Raw genomic sequence first — 27363 nt, forward strand, 5'->3', positions numbered from 1 at the left:
TCATCCTAGGCATGTAAAACAACAGATCGCCTGTGGAAAAGCATCAAAATACTTACCTGCTTTCCCAAGGAAATTAGTAATCCAACTATATAGTGATAACCTGTTACTGACTCCACTCTTTTTTTGATCAGAAAAGGTTCAGAGTGCATGTTTAGCAATTCTGAAATCCAGTGGATCAAAGAGAAGTGTAAATTTCACTGAGCTTCACAGCTAACACTGTCATTAGCTGCTTTGTATATAAATTACTGCGACAGTCAGATATCTCTGCCATGGCCTTTTAAAGGAGGAGTGACAGTTTCTCTGGCTACCAGTACTGCATCATTTATCACTTAAAACTATGACTGTAAACACAGGTCTAGTTTAAAAAAAATAACTGAAGCGCTACATTTATTCACTTCCAGTAATTTACAAAAAAAAAAAAAAAAAAAAAAAAAAGAAAAAGCCCTCTCCTTTTTAACTAGCTATTTTCTTTGAATGTTAGGCCTCCAACCTCAGCTTTATCGATACTGAAGATTGTGTCCTATTTTGGACATTACTATCTGTTTCACTGGTCTTTTTTTAACCACATTAACTTTAGTTTATTCATACACACTTAGCTAACAGGAAGTCTGTATAAGTTCTAGTTGATGACTATGCTCAGAAATGTAAGCCAGCTCTATGGGTTTGACAAAACTGAAAAGCCTTTTGTCACTAAAGGTGGCACATGAGATTATGAAGCAAATAAGAATATTTTTAAGAACTTGCCACTTTTTATAATCCAGCTGTATTCCATAATCCAGTGAGAAAGAGGCCAAAGCTAAACCAGCCGCTCTCAGTATGCGGGAAGCCACTTCCTACACAAGACTTAGGGTATATAGGCCTCTCAGCTTTGGTAATATTGGCTTAAAGAGCTTCTCTTTCTTCTTCTTCTTCTTTTTCACACTTGAGCTTGTCACAGCCCACAGCCTCTCATTTGTGCTGTTGTACCAGTCTGTCAGGGCATATTGTGAGCCAGGTCTGTGAACTGATCCAGATTAGGAAAAAAAAAAAAAAAAGGCAAACTTTTTTTTTTTTTTTTTTTTTTTTTTTTTTAAGGCTTATTTTCAACTTGAGTCAGTTCACTCAAGGCCACTGTTTCAATTCATAGTGTGGGGCTTTAGACAGTTGTCCCCGCACAATTGAGAGGTGTTGCAGCCCCAGGAGGGAGAGTGAGCAACTATAAATGAATAATCCTGAAGTTACTGCTGCTGTGGAAACCCCAGCGTTGTGAAAACGTGCCCTTATTTCCAGAGACAGTCAGGTGCAGCCTCAACAAAATCTGTTAAAATAATACAACTTTGAGACAATAGAGCTCTGCTAATGATATTTAGGTCTGAGAGGAAGAAACACTCCTATTCAATGGGAGCTTGTCACAACAGGGACTGACATTACTGAGGAACTCTTAGGGCTAAAATTCTCCTAAATTTCAAATAATTTCGATAAACTAGTGCTACCTTTCCATTGGCTACAGGTGCTATTATTATCAACTTTATTTACTGATCTATCTAACACAGGCCTGAGCATGCAGCATAAAATGTATTTATAACTAAAATAAGTAGTATTTAGTTTGGGAGTACTACAGATCTAGGCTATGTATCAGGTTGAATTGTTACCTGCCTAGTCTGCATTTTTCTGAGTGCCTACTATGAACTGCAAAAAACTGAGGGGCTTAAATTAGGTTCTATCACCAAAAAAAGGGAAAATCCTGAGAATGGCATGTTTTACAATTGTTTTATTAGAAAACGATTTATAAGAGAAAGTTATGGAAACAGCAGAGTTTTCTCTGAGGAATTTGAAGTAGAAGTTGATTCAATTTCTCTTTCTTCTAATGCAGTAGCATCACTGTTTTTAGTGATGTCAAGCTGAAATTGTAGCAGCTAAATTAGTCAATATGACAGCAATAGACATGATGAACTGCATACATATCCAGTACCTACCAACTGTAAGCAAATACTGAACATGACAAAATGATGTAAGAATCTGAACCGCAACTGATTTAAATTGCAGCTTGTTGCTGAAGCTTTACAAAGCCCATACTAACCTAAGTTCTTTTTCTGATGCTGTGCTTAGAGCAACCAGTTTGCTCATTTGCTCAAATGAGGGATACACTATTGCATACCTATTTTGTCCACTGCCCTGTTCGAAAATCTGTCCCAGTACAGTCCCAGAAAATCTTCACTAAAGTCACTTACAGCTAGTCTATGTTGGTCTCTAGGGCTACAGGGCTTTACAGAAAGTTATTTGCATTTCAAATACACTAAACACTGATTCAGATAACTTAAATGTTACTGGGAACAATTAATTACTTGTAATAAACTTGTCTAACTGTTAATCAATGGGCTGAATCCTGAGTCGAAGGAGACTGCTTTGGTGAAGTGGAATAACAAACTCACAACCTTGCAAGTAATGTAAAAATGACAAGCAAAATTGTTTGATGTACTGGAATAGAAGATCCGATAAGCTTAGTTTCACTCTTTAATAAAAATGTTATTTTTCATGTGATAGATTTGTCTGGTGTAATATTCCTGTGAATTAACACAAGCTGATGAATGTAAAGACTTACAGGCCATTGCAGTTAATGGTTCTTACTCTCTGTCTGTAATTTGCTCATCTTACAACTCCATCAACTTCAGTGGAGTTATTCTTGATTTATGTGGCTGCAAATAAAGAAGAATCTGGGGAAATATTTGGAGTGTTTTGTTAGTAATCCAGAGCAGAAATTTATATTTAATCTGAAACATGCTGACCTATCTATAAACAAACTCAGAATTAGTTCTGAATTAATCCTTTTTGGCATTTAGAATCATAGAATCAGTAAGGTTGGAAGGGACCTCTGGAGATCATCTAGTCCAACCCCCCGCTCAGCAGGGGCACCTAGAGCATGTTAGACAGGGTTGCATCCGGGTGGGCCTTGAGGATTTCCAGAGAAGGAGACTCCACAACCTCTCTGGGCAACGGTTCCAGTGCTCCATCACTCTCACAGTGAAGAAATTCCCCCTCACGTTCAGGCGGAACTTCCTGCGGTTCGATTTCTGCCCATTGCCTCTTGTGCTGTCACATGGGACAACTGAAAAGAGTTTGTCCCCGTCCCCTTGACACCCTCCCTTCAGGTACAAATAAGTATTTGCACAAGATCTATAACTTTCTTTTCTGCAGTAATTTTATCTCACCAAATGGACAAATTTATCATTAGCACTTCTGTTTGTCTGTCTCTGACCATCCAGTGCTTCAGCCAACTTTTTCAGAACTTCCCTTAAAAACACTTAGACAAGCTTTGGACTGCTTCCTATCATACCTTTACAGCCATCTGTATTTTTCCTTTCTTTTGACATATCTCTCTCTATCTTCAGTCTAACAAAACCAGAAAGAAGAGCAGATGATTAGCACTTATTCTAATATAAAAATAAATAAATTTACTAATTTTTGCCATTTTACGTATTCTAAAATTTGCAGAGTAACTTATATGGTATTCTATGGGTATACATGAAAAGCAGGACTTACCTGCAAAGCAGTAACATTTGCAAATTCTGCAGTAACAGTTAAGTTTCTTTGGAAAGATGGTAGTTTCATTTTTATTCTTAGTAAAATTCTAACTATTTTTATGTTCAGTTCAGATAAGCATCTTTAATATGAATTTTTATCTAATATTAGACAGTTTTGATGACAGTGTTTGCTCTTTCTCTTCATGTCAAGTGCATTGCTTTATAGAACTGGCTTTTTGCTTATTTTTATAACCTAATTACTCTCTTGTTTCTAGCTCATTGTTACCTGAGTAAAATCCACCAGCTCAAAAACACTAGCAATTTTCAAATGTATTTTTCACATCCCATGGTGGTGGTAACAGCTCCATCTCTCAGCTGCCCATCTGTCTATTTCTGTGGCCCTCTGGTGCAATAAAGGCAGCAACTGTTGATCACAGTTACACAAGGTGACATCTTGTTATTTGGCCACTATACAAACATATCTTCTGGAAATGGAACAGTGCTATTTGCAAGCGTTCAGTAGTTATCTAGGTTTATCAAGCTTATGGTTCAAACCAAATACCTGATCTTTTCTCATGTTTAACTTTCAGCCATTTGTTCTCTCTCTTTTTTTTTCTCCTTATTTTTCTACCAAATTAAAGAACTCTTGAACAATTGCTGATTTCTCCTTGTAGGGATGGTTCTACATTTTGATCAAATGGCCCCTACCCTTCTTTTCCATAAACTAGATGCAATAAGTTGTCATTTTATTGCATTTCTCCAGCTTGGAATATTTTTTGTGGCTCTTGTCTTTATCCTCTCCAGCTTTTCAGTATCTTTTAAAAATCATGACTGTAAGGACCATAGAGCCCTTCCCCACCCCCGCCTGTAAACTTGCTTAGTTTGAAGACTCTCTGTCCTTTCTAACAAGAGAATTGAATTCTCTCTTCCATACCTTCTAGTGTCTCATTCTAAATTGGGCAACGTATGTTTCAGAAGCATTTTTTTTGGTCCAGTAGGAATAACAAAGAATATGAACTACATAAAAATGCACCATCAGCAATTCATGGCTCTTACATAGGAAGCTTTTTCGAAAATTGTGACAGACGCATAGGGGATAATGGTTTTTTTAAGCTCCTGTGAGAACCATAATAACCCATTTTGCATTCAGACAGTCAGATGAGAAGTAAATTCCCTGTAGACTCATTTGAGTACTTGAAAGCATTGGTGAAAACTCTTAAACTTCCAGTGGCTGAGGTCAGGCAGTGAAATGTACACCTATGCACTTGAATAAATATTCAGGACATAAAAAGAGTAAGATTAACGCTGAGCCATAGATCATTTCTTGCATCACCACAAGTTTTTAACTTTCTATAGTGAATGCCAATATATTCAAAACTTTAATTTTTCAACAAAGCAAAACCCTAAAAGCATAAAATGTTATGGAACTTTTTGCTAAATGTTGCAATTATGCCAAAAACATTTTTACCTGTAAGAGGTATCAAATAACATTTACAGCAAGCTCTATGGCTGAATACCAACAATTTTATTTTCTCCACTGAAAAACAATAAAGACAATAGTCATACTGCTTTTTAACCTATCATAAAAACACAAGTAAGCCCGTAAGGGATAGCTACTTTAGTTAGGTCATTGGAAAAATAGCAGAAAATCAGAATTCTCCAGTCCCATTATGTGTGGAAGATTTGTCATGCTTGACAAATTGATATAAGTTATTATTAATAAAACAATTACATTCTCTGAAATAGATACTCTCATATGAGTCCCATATGACAAAAGAAAACTCACCAACTTCATAGCCTTTTCTTGGCATGCCTCACCTTAGTAAACATAAGGCCCTTGTTACGAAACATGTAATCACAAGCACACATTCATCTCTGAAAGAAAGAATCAGAAAATACCATACTTTCAGTTGCCTTAGGGAAAAAAAAATGAATAATCAACAGCTTAGAGCATTTAGTCTTTTATAACATCACAGAGAGCTTCACATTATAAAATAACTAGCTTTCACAGAGAAAGTGCTTCTCCTGTTTTAAAGTTAATAAGAGAATAGTCTTTATTACCTTTTCTCCCCTAGTGGCTAATCATATGTATCTATGATCCATTAAATTCACTGGATCCAATTCAGCAAGGAATTTCATCACATGTCTAGCTTTAAGCATATGAGTATTCCCACTGTGCTTAATAGAACTAGTCACATGCTTATAATTAGGTAGAATTCAAGAATCCCTTGTTGAATCAGAGCAATACCAAGAAAGCTTTTAAACTCATAAACAGTCTTTGAAAATTAAAACAATGGCTAATAAATATCTTGCTGGTAGTAGTCAGCATTACATTCCTCCATATGTCTTTAAAAATGAAGTAACTGACATGGTTGGGCTACACTTTAACTTTTCCATTGCTCTGGATAGATTTGGTATAACATACAGAGTTTTTACTGGAAGGAGAGAATTTTATCTTTCTTCTGACTCTCTAGAAATTTTCTGATATTTCCTTCCAGCCGATTTTCACTGATTCTTACTGCTCCTATTAGTTCTCTTTTTTTAAACTGTAGCAATTCTTTCACTGATCATTGCTGCATGCAATATACAATTGTCTTGCATGTGATAAGCACAATGAAACAGAAAAATATTCTCATATAATTTATGAGTAGGAGCAGGTGAAAATATTAAGAGGCTGACTAGGTTTACACTGAAGGCCAAACACTCTTCTATGCGTGTTTGCTAAATTTTACCAAAAGCTAGAGTTGCTTGCACATCTACAGGCATAATTTGACTTTGAACACCTACACCAGCTAATTAGTCTTACAGTGAATAGGCAGAAAGGCTAGATGTGCTGTAGACTCATTCCTTCTTTTGTGAGATACAACTTACCTGGCATTCTGCTCTATGACAAGTGCACAGATATCATTTTGGAGAGTCTCCTCTACTGCTGCATTTCGTAATTTTACTTCTAAACAGTGGGCACTTCAGAAGAAAATGGTGACATTTTTGATCTGTACGTTTTACTTGTTGTCAGCTGCTGCCTTAATAAAAGAAAATAATCAAAAGTGACAGAAAGTGACTCAATGTTGATTGAGTGAACATGTGTTTGTGTCATGCATATATACAAAACAAAAGGATACTGTAAAATGGCCTTTACAGATAGGCTTCCAGAACAAGGAGTTGACTCTGGCAAAGACTATACAGGCCTCAGACCCTAAAAATAGCCACTAACTTCCATCCTATACATGTGAGGATAAAATAAAATCAGCTGTCCCAATCTACTTGCTCCAGAAAGGAAGCGGTGCACACTTCAGTGGAGCTGGTCTCCACTAAACAATATATTTCAGGGGACTGGGAACTTTGTCTTAAAAATTGACAAAAATATTTGGTAGGAGAGGATTTGTAAAGAGTATTTTTCCTTCTAAACAGAATACCAGTTTTGTAAATGCTGTTGATTAGCACTGAATGGTAGAAAAGGTAAGTGCATCCTAGTATGCATGTTCGTGGTGTTTTACTTGTATGTTGTGAAATAGCTGAGACAATACAAAGAGAAGTTACAGATTTCTGAGCAGAAATGTGGCTAACAAGTGGATTTGCTTAATTTAAGGGGTTTGAAAATCATCAGCAAGATGAAAAGCATAAATGAACTATATAAACACATAAATACAATGTTAATTCAATAATCTGTAACTGAATTTATATTTTAGAGTGCACAAAAATAATTCTGCCATTGAAGCCCTGTCCCTAGTTAAAATGTTCATAAAGAAAAAATATTTCAGGATCAAAAGTTACTGCTTAGTGCCCCAAAACATATATGCAGGTGAAAAGCAAAATATTTAACAATAAGCAGTATATAAAAAGAGGTCTTTCATGAATATATATCTTTAACTTTGAGGGGAACTTCTCCTGCTTAAATCTTTAAGTATCTTATTCTTAGATAGACAGTGCCAGTTGGATATATCAGCTCTAATCAAAGCAACTTTGAGAACATTGGGGAACTAAATTATCTTAAAGAACCACTGCCTTATTTGACAAAATATTTTCAAAATATTTTATCTTCTCTCTCTCTCTCTTTTTTTTTTTTTTTTTTTTTTGAGCTGGTATTTGTTTCAGGCAACCGTGCTCTGGTATTTAAATACTAGAGGTTAAAATGCATAGTCAGGCTTTTTAAGAAGCAAAACTTAAATGACTTTGTATGATACCATACTTTTAAAACTACACAACTGGAAAACAGAATTTATCTTGCATGGTGTAATTTTTATCTCTGGTAACATCACACGTGTTCAGTGATATATTACATGAAGCATGACTTGTCTCAAATAGATACTAGCATAGAACAGGAAAATACTGCTTAACAGCATTTTAGTAATGTTTCTTGGTGTTTTGCTTAATATTTTTGAAATAACATTACCTCTCCTTTAGTTGGGAATAAAACTCCTAATATATATGTATACATTAGGAGTATATGTATATTCCACATGTATATTTGGTGTCAATGCATAATGGTTCTTTTGAAAAATGATTTGAGGACTGATACTAAATACTGAAATCAGCTTTTCTAATCAGCATATATGGTTTATATTTTTTCCTTGCTCTATCATGTTCTGTAGTTACAGTTTTCTTCAGGATTACTTACTGTTAACTTAAGATGAAGAGCTTGCTCATGAGTCAGTTCTTGCTCTGTCAGTTAAAGAGTTTTGCCCCTAATTGTACTACACTGTGTAAGAGACTTTGCAGGAACATTCAGAAATGACATGCACACAAACACAGGTGCTGTAGTTCATCAACTATTTTAAGGCCATTACCATGGCTCTCTGTGGATAAAAATAAGCACGCTTATAGTGAAAAGGTATGCTTAGATATCATATATAGACTAGGGAGATAGAAATTTATGACAGAGTAATGACAGAGTGCTGTGATTTAAGAATTTTGACTGCATCATTTGGGTTGGAGTGAACTTAACTGACACTGTGTTATCTTTTCTCTTATTGAGAATATTTGTGATGTACTTTGACATTTAACTGAATTATAATTTGGCTTTTCCTAATCTTGAAACCCATAAAAATTATTCAGCAGAACTCCAAAGTAAACAAACACTTCTACGTTTGCATTTTTGTTCTTAGAAATTAATTGATATATATATATATTTTACAATGAATTAACTCCTGCAGTGATCCAAGGATATGCAGACTGTCTACACTGAAACCAAAATACTCAAATTTAGTTATTTATAACAAAGGGATCCAGGCTGATAAGTGTCATGGGAATTCAGATCACTCATTTAGCTATTTAAATGTGTTTCGTGCAACTTAAGGTGTATGGCTTAGTACATGCCTACCTCTCTGACGTTAAAAGGAATTGCATATTTTTTCCAGTTTGTTTTTCTAATTTTTTTATATAGGGAATAAATTTGCAATTAAATCAATATTAATGTTAGTTATTTTGAAAGACTTTATAATGCCAAGTAATTAGTTCATTTATAATTTCCAGAAATTTGGAAGAAATAAGACAGCACTGAAAAATTATCAAGGTTATTTGAAATGTCTAATATTAAAATCTTCTGCTGGTCATTGGCAATGTAGTAAAATATTAAAGGTTTCTTGTGCAATTAAAGTATCTAGTCTTAGGCCAGTGAACTATTTTAACTCACAAAAGTAGCATGTTATCAATTTAGTAAAGCCAACTGAGCTTCCAAGTACATGAATTCTATAGGTACAGTATTGGTAAAATGCTTAGAACTTGTTCTTATCTTTTATTTGAACCACAAAAATGAAATTTTATTGTAGGATTTTTGGTAAATCCTATGTATACTGTTCATTGTTTAATCTTGCAAAAATTTGTCTACTGCCAGGGCCTTCATTTTTCATTTTTGCTTTTCACAGCTTTTAAAAATAGACATCTTCAGAGAAAAGGAAATTTGATATTTTGAATTCTGAAAGCTAAAAATAAAAAGGGTGGTACATATAATTTTAACTCTTTCATCAAACTGTCATTTTAACTCCATCTAATCTGCTTACTATCTCTATTTTCTGATCCTTTCATGATGTCGCATTATGGGATACCTATCATTTTTCATTTCTGGAACTGCCTTGTGATCCAATTTTGATCCTAGAAGTATAGCAAGTGATGAACCAGAAGTTGAGACATGCAAAATTGCTTATACAAAAGAAAGTGACCAACTTCTCCCAACTGAAAGTATGAAATACAATAAAAGTGTCTGAAAAGATTTATTCTTGGAGATTGTTGCACTAGTCAAAGACCTGCTGGTATTACTGTGGCAGATTTAAGTATTTATCCTATTGGTTTCAGAAAAGTGATCTAAAACTTGTTCTCACATGTTTAGAAAGGAGTAAACTACAAGGGATTCTGTTCTTCAAATACATGTGCTGTAATCTGGTATAGACTACCAGGGGCTCAGAGGCTTCTAGTTGTGGAGGAACATTTGTAGCTTAATGTGTTGTTGCATTGCCAAGACCATGTTTCAGATCTAACCTGTACAGGAACCAAGACAGCAGACAAACAGTAGCAGACCAAAGCAGGACCATGACAGCCTGATGAGGGAAACAGGGATGCACCTGTAATTACTAATGATTTTGGTGGTCCATATGGCACCACAGAAACCAGTCCTGTAAGTCATCTAGAGCTGCAAAGTAAAGACTAGCAAAAGCTCAGAGTAAAAAGAAAAAAAAAGCAAAAAAGCAAAGCAAAACCTCAAACCCCTCTCCTACTCCTTCTCCCTAAAAAAAGATTTTAATATTTTAACATGCTGTAACACTGTGGTCAGTTTTGGACTCATCCTACTCTCCTGAATCCCAAGATTTGTCACACTAGCTAAGCAAACAGGATTTGAGGTTAAGGCAAGTACACCCATTATTTTCCCATGTCACTACAGAAGGACCTAAACAAAAATACGTCAGCAGTCATCTGAACACGAGGACTGAAATAGATTTGCTTTGTCACAGCATTTATTTCTTTTGTTCTTTAACTCTCTGAATTATGTAGAGAAAATACACTTATAAGGGAGAAGCCCTCAAAGAACTTAATTCATGAAATAACGGTAGTAACTCTGCTACACTGATGACCATAATGTTAGCTGAGGACAAACAGAAGCCAGCAGATTTTACTCACTTTTCATTTGAGCAGTGAAGTGTTTACTTAGTTTTCCACACTCATCAAGCAGATGAGGCTATTCAGTTTATTTATCACAAACTAGTGTCAGTGGTAGAAACAAGCTAACATGCTAAAAGATGCATAAGATAATCCTCAATTTATCTACTGTGGAGATGTGATCTAGAAAAGAGATTTCAGGATTTCCCATATCAGACCATGGGAGGGATGTTACATGAAGTTCCAAGGAAGGAATTCACGTTATTCTGGAGTGCAATTGGACTATTTTATGAAGTGGGAAATCAGTTTTCATTCTCAAACACTGCTTTTTACAGCTCTCCAGTAAGAGAGCCGTCTCTGGCAGAAAGCAGAACTGGCCAAAAGCCCCAAACATGCTTGTTCTGCTTTCCATGAAAACAGATTTGCAGTGTAATTTTCACCTGCCCAGGTACCCTTCTGAGGCTTTTGCTGATGCATCTGATTGCATTGTGGGATGCTCACAGGTTCAAAGCTCACCTTCTATTTGTGAGGTTTATTACCAGTCTTTCATGAAATCTGAGTTTTGGTATTATACTTACTTCAGTTATATCTTTAAAGTCTGTTTTCCTGTATTTTTAAATATGCTGAATAAAAAATAAAGGAATGAAAGTCTTGTGTAAGGATTGATATGCAAATTGGCACAGGTTGCTGTTCTATAATTTCAAAAACTAGTCAGAATACTTGTCCAAATATCATCACATTCCCATTTCCACGTATGTACCCTATTTGTTTAGGTGTAAAAATACTGTCTGCCATATGAGATGGACATGACTGCAGGTATTAAATGGTCTGATTATACAGATCTCATCTCAGCAACTATATTTTTGCTGCTGCTTAAATAGAAGCATTTCTCCCAGGAGACAGACAAGGCACTCCTGGGAATTCAACACAGAAGGAAATTCCTTCAAAGTCCTTCACATACCAGAAACCCATTTTAAAATGGTACTCTTAAATTTTGCACTTAAAAGCTTCTCTCTCTGCAAATCCATGTCTCTATCATAGAAAAAGGTGGAAAATACTTTTAACTGTAGAAGAAGTAGTTTCAATTTGCTGATTTGCCACAAGGTTTTGCACTGCTTTTGGAGGCTCATTTAAAATTTGTTGAGCCCCAGCTTCCTGGCTGTAAAATGGTACACCTCACTAGGGAAGACAGGCAAGAAGGCTGTAAATATAAATGTTATGAAAGACTGATGAAATATGCAATGAGTAAGTAACCCTGATAAATATTCAATTTATATCATGATGTTTTTTAAAAAATAAATTATATTGAATAGTATACATATAATATTATATAATTGTAATGCATAAATTATAATGAATACCATAGTACCCTAATTATACTCACTGAAAATTCCTGAATATTATCTATATTTGTAGAAAGAAGAACAGGAGTATTATTTTTTAATACTTTGCTTTAATTTACTTTGCTTTAACTTTTTTTTTAATAAAGTCATAAAAAGTAAGAGGGGGAAAAAACAACTCTGTGCTGCAACAAAGTGAAATAGCACACCTACAAGAAGTGGACAGGATACGAGCAGTGTCAGAATATATAAAGCATATGGGTAGTCTTTCATTGGTCAGCAAAAAACACACATATTCATGTATATGACCCTCCTTCTCTTTTTAAAAATACATTTAAGGTTTTGGGTTTGTGTACTTACTGGCTTGGATTACCTAAAGGTTAAATATTTCAGTCTGTCTCATCTCTGCAATGTGAGTGCCTCAACTGGTACAAATCCTTTCCCTGTAGTCCTCTGATTACATTATTATTGTAGGATTAAATTATAGAAGAACAGAAAAAAAAATCAGAAATCTTAACTTTAAGAAAGATAGGTAGAATTAGATGATTTTTAAGAGAAAAGAATACTCTCTTGTATACTTTCAGAAAGGATTTTCTATTGCTTTCACTGTTGTTATGCTCCTAAATTCAGTTGACATCATTTCTTTTTTTAAAAACTATTGCTGTTACATGTTTGAGTTGCAGTGGTATTTTGGTGAAACTGATCATGACAAGGGCGAGAAGCATTTATGTAATTTTTAGCATCTCCTTGAATCACACTGCAGACATGCAGTTTCTTATTGTGTAATGTATGGACGTTATCTAATACCTATTTGGGATGATGACTAATTATGTTCAGCTCCTTCCTTGGAGCTCTTTCAGTAGTGAGCACAGTAAAATCTTATACAGGGTTATTACAGTTCAAATCATTTAGAATTGCTTATAGAGAATACATCGTAAGGTCTTCTGTGCCTGTTTTATTTCCATTATTTATGCTTTTATTGCGATCAAACTTTCCCCTTCTGTGGTTAACTTTCTCCAACAAATACGCAAAAGACAAAAAGGGAGGAAATGCTAGATTACCTTCCTGCCTCCTTTTTCCCTTCGTTCAAGTCAATAACTTCCCCAAGTTTGAGGTGTTCAAAGAAATATATATGTTTAGGTACTTTTTTCTTTTTTAATTTTAGAGACAATTTAGTTTGGCTAAAGTCTACTTCTGTAATCTCAGAAAAAATACGTTTATTAAAAAAAAAAGCAAGGAAGGTTGCAGCAGATTTTCTCGGTCATATTATGCAAAGACAGGGAGAAATGTAGATGAATTTAGGGAAGATCAGGGTGCTCTGATATGCACAAAATACACAAGGACTAGAAAAGTAGATTCTGGGGGCTTTACTAAAAAATATGTTCCTTAAGTCCTAAAATTCCCTCCCCTTCCCAAAAGGAAGCAAGTGTCCTGTTTACAGAAATTCAGGTGTTATTCAACCCAAGTTTCCATGCACTAAAGAAAAACCTTTGCAGGGCAAGTGGAATTTCCAGCCCATGGGATTACATTAAATCTGTTCTGCCTCTATTTACAAATGATAGTGATGGTCACAGCCTATTTCCTTTATCTTCACCCAAAACAAGAAGGAAAAGCAACCCTTTTCACTAAACTTAAGGCATCTCTCTGGGCGTACAGAATTCTCTTAATGTACTTGTGAACATGAAAAGCAGCAACAAGAAGTAAGTCAGTGCTGCTCTTTCAGGAGTACCCCAGACTGCTATCTCCACATTCTTTGCTATTGAATTGCAGGTGCTCATCAATAAGTCATAACATATCTTCACATGATCATTTTGAAAAAATACAGTTTGGGCTTAATTCTGCTTTTTATTATGTGGTCATGCTTAAGTTTCCTCCTTTTGCACAGCTACGTAGAAGCAAAGCACTGCCATATGTACCAGTGCACAAGAATTAGCCTGGAAGTATCCCTAAGAGATTTTTTCCAATAGCATTTATAAAATTACTGTAGCAATTGCTTTATTTCAATTTTAATTTTTTTTAAATTAAAAAGAAATTATGATCATGTAAATCAGACATTCTTTAGTGAAGCTTTACTGCAGTACCTGATGGATGCAGAAACAGAACAAATGACCAAGATTACTACTCTCTGTATTTAGAAAGGCAGATGCTTTAAATAGAGTGACAGCAGACAGCCCTTGCAAAAGCTGGAACTGTTTTATGCAAGCAATGAAGTCACACATCTCATAATCATAGCTAACACATGAACATAGACTACATTGTCCTTGAGTTCATAGATCGGCTAGATCACTGTTTGAAATTGTAAAGGGCACACATTGTAAATATGTGTTTAATATTTATATTCTGTTTTGTCACGTAAGGTTAACAGAACACAAATCAGTTCATGGCTATTGTAACTGAGTTCAGTGCTATATATCATAACTGGTGTTGCTTAAGATATTATGTTTAATTCCAAATTTCTCTTTCAAATAAGATTTCTCTGACTTCACTGGGAGAGTTGCCTAAGTTCATTTTCAGTAAGTTCTTCCAGAATTAGCCTTTAAACATTTTAACATTAGCACCTAAATAAACATTTTAAATATTATTGAGGATTTCTTAATTTTACTTTCCATGTTGTGGAAATACTGTTGTTGAAATCAAATGACAGCCCTCCTCAAGGCTATATTTCTCTAGTGATCTTCCACAAACCTGGCAAAGACTTCTTGTCTTGAATTTTCTGACATTCCGGTTCCAGAAGCATTCTTGATCATGCATGCTACTTGTAGTAGCTTTAGGTTATTTTTTTAGAGATAGTTTCTGCATTCATGTAGCTAGTGTTGCAAGTATTCTGGTGTTTTTCTGTTGCTGTTGTTGTGATCCTGCCAGGTCATAATACATCAGGGATGTTTCTTCCTGTGTATCCTACCCCCAGAAAGCTAAACGATATTCAAGAGAAGAGCAGGAACATCTCATTGCTTAATTAGTGGCGAAAAAAATGCAGGCAGTTCTTATTAAAAAAGAAAAAAAAAGAATTATTGAAAACAAAATGATCTGATGGGCCACATAAAGCCTCACTGGAGTGGAAAAGCGACCCCTGCTGGCAAGTTTGATGAGGTTTTATATGGGCAAGGGAAGTGTTTCCTGGTGCACACTATATTAGCTATACTATATATATGTCTTTAAGATTTATCAGTAGACAATAAATCTATCCTCGTTCTCTGTAAAGTAAGGGGAATACTTTACACCTTTTTAATAATCTTGGAGAAATATTTTCACATGAGGACCTCTCATCTCACATAAAAACTGTTCTTTTGAAGGGCAAGAATGTTTCTTTAGAAGTATTCATATGCTGAGCTGTTCCAGCAAGGTTTTTGTCTTCCTGGAGGGTTGGAAAGGCTGAACAAAATTGTCTTCACAGTGAAATTTTCCAGAGCAATAATATATATCACAGGACTGTTCTTCTTTAATAATTTCTTAATATTATGATTTTACTAAATATAGGGTAAAAAAAATCAGTAACTAGAAAGAGTTAACATTTGAACTGACCAGCTTATTGATTTTACTATTCCTAGAGTCATATTTAGAAAGGATGGGGGGGGGGGAAACAATTACCAAGACAAAAAAAAAAAAAAAAAAAAGACAAAAACCATGTGAACAAATTCCATATAGGAATAGCACATCTGATCATTTCATGAAAGTATTGAAGGGGCAAGAAATGGGAATTTCTGACACAAAGCTTTACCTATTCAAATGTACACTGAGCTGTAGCTTCAACCAGACAGGAGCAAACAAACTGTTTGCATTTCTTTATCTGTGTTTATTGTAGACCTTCCTCTGCAGCTGCCCTGCTTTTGCTTTACTTAGATTCCTAAATTTCAGGAAGTGCAAGTCTGAATTTCCTTAATCAAGCTACCTCTGTCCTAGCCCAGTCTACATGAGTTCTATTACAAAATCATAATAGCATTTTACTTCAGTTTATTGTAGTTATATGTGAGTTATCATGTCATAATGAAATCATGAAATGAGCTGTGGTATTTTTGTGTTTAATCTCATCCCTCCAAAAAAATGCTACACAGATTTCTGTTTAAATTTATTCTTGATTCTTAAAACATTTTCAGCCTTCTATATAATATGGTTGTGGGTTTTTTTGCATCTTGGAAGATTTAGTTTATATATCTCTACTGAAACATTCATAGGGGCAATTTTCCTCCAATATTTGCATGAAATTCTTTCTGATTGTAATGAGTTGATTGTAAAATTTGATTTATCCAGTCTTTAGTACTGAAAACTCAGAGCTCAAGGGAGTATTTTTCAACTATTTATAATGTTGGATTCTGTCATGCTCACAAGCACAAAGACACTTACCGTCTGCCCTTAGCAGGTGTTTAAAGAAAATAATGAAATTTAAGCAGTGTTAATTTGATAGAGGAAAAAAAGCAGTTTTTGTTCAATGGACCATTTAGGTTTAGAAATAGTAAGAAAGACATGTACTTGCATTTGCTGTTTAAATTCAGTTCGTTTTTCTTGACATTCCACCTGCCAGTACGAGTGGACAATCTCTTGACTAAGAAAGATAGTCTAATATAGTAATCTCTATTCTAAGGAGGATATTGCTTCTTGAAGATTGAAAGCGGAAGGAAACAGCTACAATTCTGCTTATTTTATTCAGTCAGATTACGTTATATTGTCACAGATGCAATAACAAGAAAGTTGTATGTGTTACCAAGCAGCATTCTTTACAGAGTTTGGTTATGAACAGGCCTCTGAGGAGCCATCCAAGAAAATATGCAAATTACACGTGCAATCTAAACACATTGCCTTATTTCTACACAGTCCACTTCCTCTTAATCCTGCTATGTTAACCCTTTGTAGAAAAGGATTCAGATTAATTTCAGATACAGCTAAGGTGTATGACCTTAGATACTGCTTCTGCCTGTTTCTCCAGGAATGGTAAGGTTTCTCCAAGACTTTGCCCAGATCACTTCAAGGTTCATTTGAGAGCCTGCTACAGGTGGGAGTGCACTTAACTGTTTTTTTCCAGGAGCCATAAAGATGTTCAAAAGAAAACGCAGGTTAAGAGCTTCTACTACATATGTATGTAGTCATTCAAAGAAAGAAAACGGTCACTGTTATAACCTAGACCTAATGACACATGACAAACATACACTTCAGAATAGCCTTAGTGCTAAAAGTCTCTTTCTGCTATCCACTTGGCCATATATATGCTTTTATCTAATTCTCCACCTCGTGGGAAGTGTATACAATTCACAGTGTAACAATACTTAATTAATGCAGGCTCATGCTCCTCTAAGTTTTCACAGTAACAAGCATTTTCAAAATGCCTGGTTAAATACATACATATAAATATGTATATATATCCCCTTAAGATGACGAAGGCTACTGAAATTCACCTTGTCCCTCTTGTCTCCTCTGAGCCTCCTGCAAAGCATGCAAATCACTTCTTACACTGCTGTAGGCAACACAGCTCAGACGAATCCCAAATGACCTGCTAAAACACAGATTCCAGGCCCTTCAGGTTGTAGCAACAATGTAAAGACAAGTCCAGTGGTAACTTAAAACACATCAGTGTGTTCATATACTTCTCAGATATCATTTATGTCGACTATGACTAAAGTCTACATATTCCCCATACAGACATTACACATGATGAAAGATCACCAACCTACCTTAAATTCTGTGACAGCTAACAATATCAGGCAAGGACTCCAGCTGAAGCTGAACCATGTGCACTTCTTCAAGCTGATCTCAAGGAGCTGACAGTATAGCATTTCTCATGGTTTTGCAGAATTCCATGGTCAATCCTGAATACGGAACTTTTCTAAGGACTACATAATAGAAACGCCAGATTACATTTTATCAAAATGTTTTGAAGCTATTAAAAATGTCTTGCAGCATCTTAAATGCTTCCTATTATGCACTGACATAATGAACTGAGTCACATACTTCACCTTTGTCATTATAGCTGAAGGCTTAACTATAGATGAAGAAACTACTGCCTTGCTATGGACCCTGACACTTAAAGGCCTGATTTTCTGGAAAATGTTAGCATTTAGTGAATTTTGTCCTCATCTACGTAAAACACCTTTCCCTTCTGTAGGGACAAAATATTATTGAAGCAACAGCCCAAGTTCACCCCCCATTTTGCTTTGTAATTATATCTATTTTATTATCCTTCCTCTTAAAGTTTCTCCCATTGCCAGCAGAAATGATGGAAGATACTACATCTGTTTGCAGACTTTCTATTATATCAACAAGACCAAATTCTTCAGTCTGGTTCAGGCCTCTTGGTGGTTACATCAAGCATTTAGAGGCCCTAAAATCACTGGCATTTTCCTCAAAATACCAGGTCGTATTTTGTAAAAACACTAGAAGTATCTTCTACCAGCTTCACAAACTTGCTACTCTTTGTGGTCAGTAAGACAACAGCATGGTGCAATACATTAAGTTTTATTAAATACAAAGCCCTTGTTACAGCAGCTGGGTTGAATTCCAAATTCAGGAGGGCTGTGTCTCAGTCATAGCTCGCCTTAGAGAGAGATATCGAATTGTTCTGTCTTCCTATTCAGCTATTACCATCATCTGTATTGAGATTGACCCCGAAGAAAACAATCAAACAAATCCCAGTTAATTTACGTTAGGTGACTGAGACTCAGTTCAAAATTGGCCATACAGCCGACTCTGCATTTGACCTGAGTAGAAAAAGAGAAAGGATCATGATTATTGTATGCTTTCTGAATTGTCAAGGATCATGAGAAGTCAGTGTATGTGCATAATCTCAGCAAATTTCAATAAAGCTGTGCTCCTAAGACACATTATGACCACTATAATAGGATAAGGTGTAGCAATATGACTTATTGTAAGTAAATTTTTAAATTTAAGACTGAACCTATAATTAAATCAAATACATGTACATAACAGAGTTTTAGTTGGTTTAACTTCAAGTTCAAAGTCAGTGTTATCTTCTACTAAATGAACTCTATTAATCATTTACTACATTACTTAATCAAATAGAAACCAACTACAAAATTAAGCTCTTGGAAAATGACTTGACTGAAAGTGCAAATATTTAATGGGAAATGAGTCTTAATTAATTAATTACATTTTAAGGATCTATACAGCTGCGTGTTAGGTTAAAAATAAGAGTCACAAAAATACGTACCTTCTATTATATGACCAGTTTTACAACACAACAATGTTACATTGCAAATGAAAACCTCTGTTTTGATTTTCCTTGAGATCTATATGCTTACCTGGTGTTTCATAAATTTTAAGTAAGGTTAAAATGTAGTTAATAAGCTAGATAATTAAATTTCAATAAGGTTTTAGTAGTAGAATACTAAATATACTACAACATATTCTACTGCAATATCAGTAAACAATCAAAATACGCAGTTGAAATATGCAGTCAATTCAGCAATGAGTCTCCATTACACAAATGGATACTATAGTGTATAAAACTAATTAGAACAGAATATATCTAATTACAATTTGTCATTCATAGCGCTTACAATCATTTTTATAGTATAAAATAATGCATCTGTAACATCATCAAGAAAAAGATACAATACTTGCTGTTGAAATTACATGTTTTTTTAAAAAAGCTTTTTATTATTTCCCTAATTAATATTAAAAATTCTACTTAATTCATTTTTTCCCTAATTAATATTAAAAATTCTACTTAATTCATTTTTTCTGTAATTCCTATATTTTAAATTGAAAATAAGGTAAGTTTATCATAATGTTCATTTCTACTACTGCTTTTCTGTAAATATTTGAAAAGGAATGCACCTATTTCCTTCTGAGAAAATATGATGTCTGATTGTAGTTACAGCGGGTTGTCCCAAAACTGTAAGAAGACTACCAGAAGAGAATACTCCTGGGAGTGGTTACACACTGTTGGACTTCCAGGACACTGTCTCTTTGAAAGAAAGAATGGCTATGTATCAGGCTGCTGTGTCCAAGGTAGAGAGCAGCAGCTCCTTTGCTAATGTAAGATATTAACATTTAATTACCCTCTTAATTCTGTGTTTGTTTTACACAATGACATATCTTACTTTCTTTAATCATCCAAGCTGTCAGATTAATCTCTACATGGATTAAATTTGAAACTTGTATTACTATATCTACCTAGTAAATATACTGATACACCTGTATCTCTCTCTGTTCAAAATGATTTAGATTTTTGGCCTATTTATTTTAATTTACTGGAAATACTTTTCTTTTTCTTCCACTGTTCATTTATTCATCTATTAGGAATGTCTTAGTCAATACAGATGTGAGAGATCAGCAACACAGTTATTCTTTTAACTCATGACTTAAAATACATCATTTTCTGTATTACTATGAATATTTAAAATAATCAAATAATAAAAACATATTCAAAAGTGCATTAAGCTTAGACCTCTTGCTGTCAAATTAAGGAATTTATAATTAATGTATTACAAAAGAGCAGCAATAAAGTTTAAGAAAAACTATGTTTTATAATAAAATTATCAAAAATAGCCATCTATTACGTGAAAACAGTATTTTTAAAAACCTTATTAATTTTGTTTTACTACTTTCTATAAATCTATCAACACAGATTGGTATCAATACAGAAATGCTTAATATTATTATTAAGTAAAATATAGTAATTGGCCAACACAACTTGTACTCTATTAAAACAGAGCTACAGATTTCAAATGGCATTTACATTTGTTCATGCTTTTTCTTTTAGCAGTGTAGCTACTAGTACAGAATACAAAAACTCTGTATAGGATTGGTAATTCCTGCAAAATATCTGCAGAATTATAATAGGATAATTAATGCAACAGAATCTTCTAAATTTGACTTTAACTTTTCCAGTATTTTTGAGTACCTTCTTAGAGTGTGCCTAAGAACTAACGAATTGCTGTAATTTGAGAACAAAAGGAAGAGGGAACTGCTACAGCAATATCTGAACTGAATGCAGAGCCAGGATCTTAAATATGTGCTAGAAATTAGTAAGCATTATAGTGTGTTGCTATTAAACATTTTTTTAATCAATTCAGAGATGTGTGTTCTTTCTGCAAATGAAAACAACTGGCCATATTTTATTACACTAGGCTTCAGAGGAAACAGAGCCATGTACTGTGCCTGGAGGCCTTGCAAGAGTGAAGAAACAATTTGAGAAAGGCCAGATGACCTCATCACAAAACACCTTTGCTCAGTACCAACACCAGCACAAGTCTGTACAGGTAACAGTGGGGTTTTTAATACTAACAAATGAGCTATGGCCTGCTAGGAAGCTTGAGGGGAAAAACTAGGATTACTTGCTTTACTGAACAGTTTTCATTACAATCAAGACAATGTTTCCTAATGTTCATACTCACATAATTTTCTGTTACTACTACTAGATATACTACTATGATACAGAAATCATGCAGTAATCATGTATTTCTTATGTAGATGAACTCAATATAGACAATTCTAGACTTATAGGAAATATAGCAGTAAAACAGGTTAGCATTATAAGAATATTTTGTGGTGAACCTTGTCTGTAAGATTGTAAGTCGTTATCAAGTATTACGGTAATAGTTTGCATAAATTTCACTTGAAGTGCTGTTAAACCATTTTCTTTGGAATAGAGTTTGCTGCTTCCATTGAATTAAATTTAATCAAGTCCTCTAAACAGATCAAAAACTGTATCAAAGAACCCAGATGCTACATAAAAATACACAGAGCAGCTTCCAAGTGTTATTTCAGATAAAGGGTCTTTGGATTTTATTACTTCATTAGCATATATCATGAAAAATTGTTGTGGGAGGTAATGACTTCGGACTACGTGAAGTCTGGTATAATAAAATTCATTGCACTATCCTGTGAATTCCAAAAACCAGTAATGGCACAGTAAATTGCTTTACCACTCTGCACTTATCTGAGAGTTTTAAAGTTATACAGTTTTCAAACTTTGTAGAACAGGATACATCAACATTCTGCAATAGTTTCATTTTTATGTTAAATAAGTATCACATCTACTAGTTAGCTCTCATTTGTTATACATGAATACCATACCAATATCCACAATCTGTACACTCAACAAGCAAGCTGGGGAAAGGGGTATCTTCCTTTAATGAAGTAACCGCTGTATCCAAAGCAGATAGATTTTGAAAAATAAACTAATTAATTGTAAGTATAAGTAAGTATACTTAACTATATAAGTATATAAATCTATTATATCCCTATTAGAAATTGGACTCACAAATAAGACTTATACAAAAGTTTATTTTGTACACTGTATCTGATACTTTTCACCAACCATTTACTCTCACAAAATGTCACGCTTTTTCTCCTTTCAATACAAAAAAACTTGCAGTGCACACACACATTCTCTCTCTAATAGTCTCTCATCCCTTCTGAGGCTTGACAGGCATTTCTGAACTGGAAATAAGTCCATTGGTGATTCCATTCTACAACACGTGAAACAGAGTTTTCCTCATCTCTAAATAGAATGATAGAACTAGGAATTTCCTCACTGACAAGAGCTGCTCCTGTAGTCCCTACTCATGCAACCAGCCCCAGAACTGTGACCCAGCTCCTTGTTGCATCACCAATATAACAAAATAGACCTAAATCCATCCTCAAGTTACATTAGTTTCACATAATCAACTTCAGGTGAAGATACTGTAGTATAAATGCACTAGAGTTAAACTGACCCTTGCCAATAGAGGTAGATTGATTGATGTTGGCTGACGTGCTGTCCCAGGAACAGAAGCCTTAACTGGTTCGAGTTGTCCAAAGCTAAATGCAAGAACATTCTGTTAGATTTCTGGCATACAGTAATACAGTAATTAGCTGTATACTGTAATTAGCTTTCATATCTAATATGTGCAAATGATTGTTTCCACGTCAATTAGCTAATGATTAAAATTTTTTGAAATTAAGTTAGTTTTCAATATACAGGTGTCATTCAGTGACAAACTGTTGAAATATCATGAGTATTATGAACTGCCACAAATAAGCTGTAATATTGCAGAGTTTAAAATCATTGAGGCCAGATTCTCTGCAGGTTTGCTGTCAGTTGTTTGAAAACTGTCATTCCCTTCAGTTGTGTTCTTCAGCTAAATTTGGCAGTCTGATCTATTTTCTTAATATTTGAGCACAAGCGCTCTAAACAGTTGGATCACACCATCCCCACAAGACCAGCCTCCCAGCAGGAAATCTTCAGCTGGATGGGCTCTTTAGATGGGTATAGATGGAGGAATAGTATGAGCTCTGTACATTGGACTATTGCCCATTCTCTGCATTTGTAACATGGCATTTGAGCTCCACATTTACAGTGAGCAGATAGAAAGCCAGGCCTGGCTTCATCAGTCTCTATCAGATCCAAAGAACTACAACTTCATAAAATCAGCCTTATTATGCTAATAGCTAATTAATTTAGCATAAACTATATTGCCATGTTGACTAGTCAGTGTTTAAACCCAGATACACGCTGAGGATATGTTTCATTTTGACATGATAGAATTTGAAATGAGATTTTTTTTTTTTTTTTTTTTTTGCAATGTTTATAATGTTTGCTAGGCTGCAAAATAGACCCTCTGATATGAAAGTCTCAGATTTACAGTTACCTGTATCCTTGGGAGTATAAATTACGTTATGTTTTTTCCTCATAACACCTGTGCCAAAGTCAGTGGACAGGCTGGAGGACACTCAAAGAATTAATCAGGGCTGCGCAGCGAGGAAGGCTGTTTGTACTCTCTCTTCATTTTTGATCCAGTTAGATTAAAAGAGGTATGAAGAAAAAGATAAAAGACTTCAGAAAAAGAGTCTTGTGATAACATCAGGTGAATTAAACCAGTAAGATCCAAAACTGCCTCTCCCTTTGCATCATGTAATACTGAGTTATTTAAAGCCTAACTTTTCATATTACTCTCCTGACATTCCAAGTATCATACTTTAAAGCAAGAACAGGTTACAACATCTGTGTAAGAAAGATGTATTCCAGTTAGCAGAGACTGACTGAATTCTACCCTAAAACATTTAAAGAACTAGGTAAAGCAATCTTCCAACTATTAACTGAGAGTCTCAGTACATCTTCAAGAACTCACTGAGAGTGTCCCAATAAGACTGGAGAAAAGTAAATATAATGAGCATCTTTGAAAAACAGGATGCAGGGATTTATAGGCCTAAATTCAGTATCTGAAAAGGTGCTCAAACGCACTGCGGAGATGAACAAACGGAATATTAAAGTGCTAAGAAAAACCAAACATACATTCTTCAAGGACAAAATACATTTAGAAGTAAACAGAGCTGTTATTTGTCATGGTGCATTGTGAATTGGGGAACAGGCAAAATGAGCGTCTATAAATTTCATTCTGCTTGGTATTTCTCTAAATGATTCAGATTAACAGAAAGTAGAATTTATATGATTTGTGGATACTACCAAACTGGAAGAGGTTGTGAGTCTTCTGGGTAGAACTTGATTTCCAAACAGTAATTACCAGTGGTATGAGACCCTAAAGACAGAAGTCAATACAGCAAGTAAAAAACACCATTTAAGAAAGGAATAGTCAAAATGTAAAAATATGAAATGACAATAATTAGCTAGAAAGCAGTACAGCAAAAAAGAATGAGTGTTATGGTGGATTCTGTAGAGGCTATGACAAAAAATAAGGCCATAGGATATCTGAAGAGGAAGCATTGCATGTAAGAGATAGAAAGTGAGTAATTATACCCAGCTCAACATGGCAAAAGCCTCACACGTGGCTTAGAAACACATATGCTGTGGAAACTTACGTTTGCATTTAAAATTTATCTAGACAAGTATCTTTCAGAAAAAGTATCTATAATTCTGCTTCAGGCTAGAAGGATAAGCTATGAACCTCTAGTTGGTCCATTCTATTCCTGCACAGATTTCTAAAGACTTCTTTAATACTTACGCACAAGAGGGCAGAATTAAATATGCATTTGGACAAGTCAAATTCAGTTCTTCTGTCTTTTGAACACCTGACTTAGAACATGAAAACTTTCAAGTCCTATTTTGTCTTATACTGCTCCTTCTATTGAGTACACCATTTTTGCCATCTCATTGTCTGTCAGATTCAAGAATTTTAAAATAATAGTTTGCTATCTGCAAAGTCAGGATTATCAAAAAAAAATCTAAATCATTGGAGTCTGAAAAGCTGCCTAAAATATCTCAAGGCGACATTAATTCTCATGAGATTTTCAGTTCCTTCTGCTCAATCAGCCTGGAAAAAAAACAGGAAAAGTATCTTGCCATGTCCCTAATACTTCTACTGCACTATTCTGTACCTTCTAGAATACCAAAGTGTAAACTCATAGAATCATAGAGTCAGTAAGGTTGGAAGGGACCTCTGGAGATCATCTAGTCCAACCCCCCGCTCAGCAGGGGCACCTAGAGCATACTAGACAGGGTTGCATCCAGGCAGGCCTTGAAGATCTCCAGAGAAGGAAACTCCACAACCTCTCTGGGCAACCTGTTCCAGTGCTCTGTCACTCTCACAGTGAAGAAATTCCCCCTCACGCTCAGGCGGAACTTCCTGTGCTTCAATTTCTGCCCATTGCCTCTTGTCCTGTCACATGGGACAACTGAAAAGAGTTTGTCTCCGTCCCCTTGACACCCTCCTTTCAGGTACTTATGCACATTGATAAGATCTCCCCTCAGTCTTCTCTTCCCCAGGCTAAACAGGCCCAGCTCTTGCAGCCGTTCCTCATAGGGCAGGTGCTCCAGCCCTCTGATCATCCTCGTAGCCCTACGATGGACTCTCTCCAGTAGCTTCATGTCTCTCTTGTACTGGGGAGCCCAGCACTGGACACAGTACTCGAGATGAGGCCTCACTAGGGCTGAGTAGAGGGGCAGGATCCCCTCCCTCCACCTGCTGGCAACAGCCTGGATACCACTGGCTTTCTTGGCCACACTGCTGGTTCATAGTCAACTTGTCATCCACCTGCACTCCCAGGTCCTTCTCTGCAGAGCTGCTCTCCAGAAGGTCAGCCCCCAGCTTGTCCTGGTGCCTAGGGTTATCTCTCCCTAGGTGCAGGACTCTGCTCTTGCCCTTGTTGAACCTCATGAGGTTCCTCTCTGCCCAGCTCTCCAGCCTGTCCAGGTCTCTCTGAATGTCAGCACAGCCCTCAGGTGTGTCAGCCACTCCTCCCAGCTTGGTATCATCATCAAACTTGCTGAGGAGGCACTCTGTCCCCTCATCCAGGTCGTTGATGAAAAAGTTGAACAGGATGGGAGCCAGTCCTGAGCCCTGGGGGACACCACTAGCTACAGGCCTCCAACTAGACTCCACGCCACTGATGATGACCCTCTGAGCTCTGCCTTTCAGCCAGTTCTCAATCCACCTCACTGTCCACTCATCTAACCCACACTTCCAGAGCTTCTCTAGGAGGATGTTATGGGAGACGGTGTCAAAAGCCTTGAAACTCTTTGTGTGTATATAAGTATCTATATACATACACACACAAATTCAAAATAAAATTAATGCTAGACCAAAGTATTCTATCCTAATTTGGATTCATGGCTTACAATGGTTTCTGCTTTTGATACAAGATGTTATTCTTGAACAAAGGTAAAAAAACAGGGCTAGACTGTGAAGAAAAGATATGACTACATAAAAGCCATGTAATATATAGGAAGAGAGACACTGAGAGAAACACCTGGTGCTGAGGATGTGCTTTTTGCACAGTACAAGTTGGGAGAATTTTACTTCAAACTAGCTCTAGCCCAGTCTTTTGAGATGGCTGCCCATCTGTGGTTGGAGTACAATTAAGTATGTTGCTGGTGCACATGTGCTTTACTTTCATCCAAAGGAATCTAGTTCATGTACTCCAAGACTCTGCTGAGATGCAAACCAAGGTGCAGTGGAGACTATCAGAAAATTCACTTCAGAAGCACATTCCTGATCCAAACTGAAATACTAATGAAAGTGCACTCACAAAGCACCACTGACTCAGAAGCAGACTGGCAAAGTCACAATGACAGCCATAGTTAGCTTCCTACATCTTCCTTTCATTAGAAAATAATTAGTTTGCTTGACAGTAAAACAGTAGCATATTTCTTCTTCTTTAGGGTATTTTAAAAATTAATTATATGACAGAGAATGTTGCTTTAATTCACCTATTTTCATTCCCAGCTCTTCTTGTCTGAACATTCTTCACCTAGCTACTTGAGTTGAAGATAGTTTCATTTGAGGCAACTATACCTCTATTCTATGCTCTCCAGAAGGTCAGCCCCCAGCTTGTTCTGGTGCCTAGGGTTATCTCTCCCTAGGTGAGATAACCCTAGGCACAACAATCATGTATGTTGCTTATTTAACTAAGCAGTTTTATTACACTGAAAAGAAAAAAAGTGAAAGAAGGAAAAGTTTGGGAAAAAGGCATTATGTTCTGTAACAGAAAGACCTGTGGCCTAGGAAGTTCCAAGGCTGTTTGCCTGAAGGGACATGCAGTGC

The 27363-nt window shown here is 35.6% G+C and overlaps 1 protein-coding gene across 1 annotated transcript in view; it reads left to right on the forward strand.

Annotated features, from left to right (window-relative positions):
* Nucleotides 1–27363, forward strand: part of XIRP2 (xin actin binding repeat containing 2) — a 101506-nt gene that overhangs the window by 50976 nt on the left and 23167 nt on the right. Inside the window, exons 3-4 of the mRNA XM_062578904.1 lie at nucleotides 19752–19915; nucleotides 21010–21141. Of these exons, the coding sequence (XP_062434888.1) occupies nucleotides 19752–19915; nucleotides 21010–21141 (296 nt within the window). The remainder of the gene's footprint in view (nucleotides 1–19751; nucleotides 19916–21009; nucleotides 21142–27363) is intronic.

The sequence above is a fragment of the Rhea pennata genome, chromosome 6 (assembly GCF_028389875.1).
Source record: "Rhea pennata isolate bPtePen1 chromosome 6, bPtePen1.pri, whole genome shotgun sequence".
In the NCBI taxonomy this organism is placed as follows: Eukaryota; Metazoa; Chordata; class Aves; order Rheiformes; family Rheidae; genus Rhea; species Rhea pennata.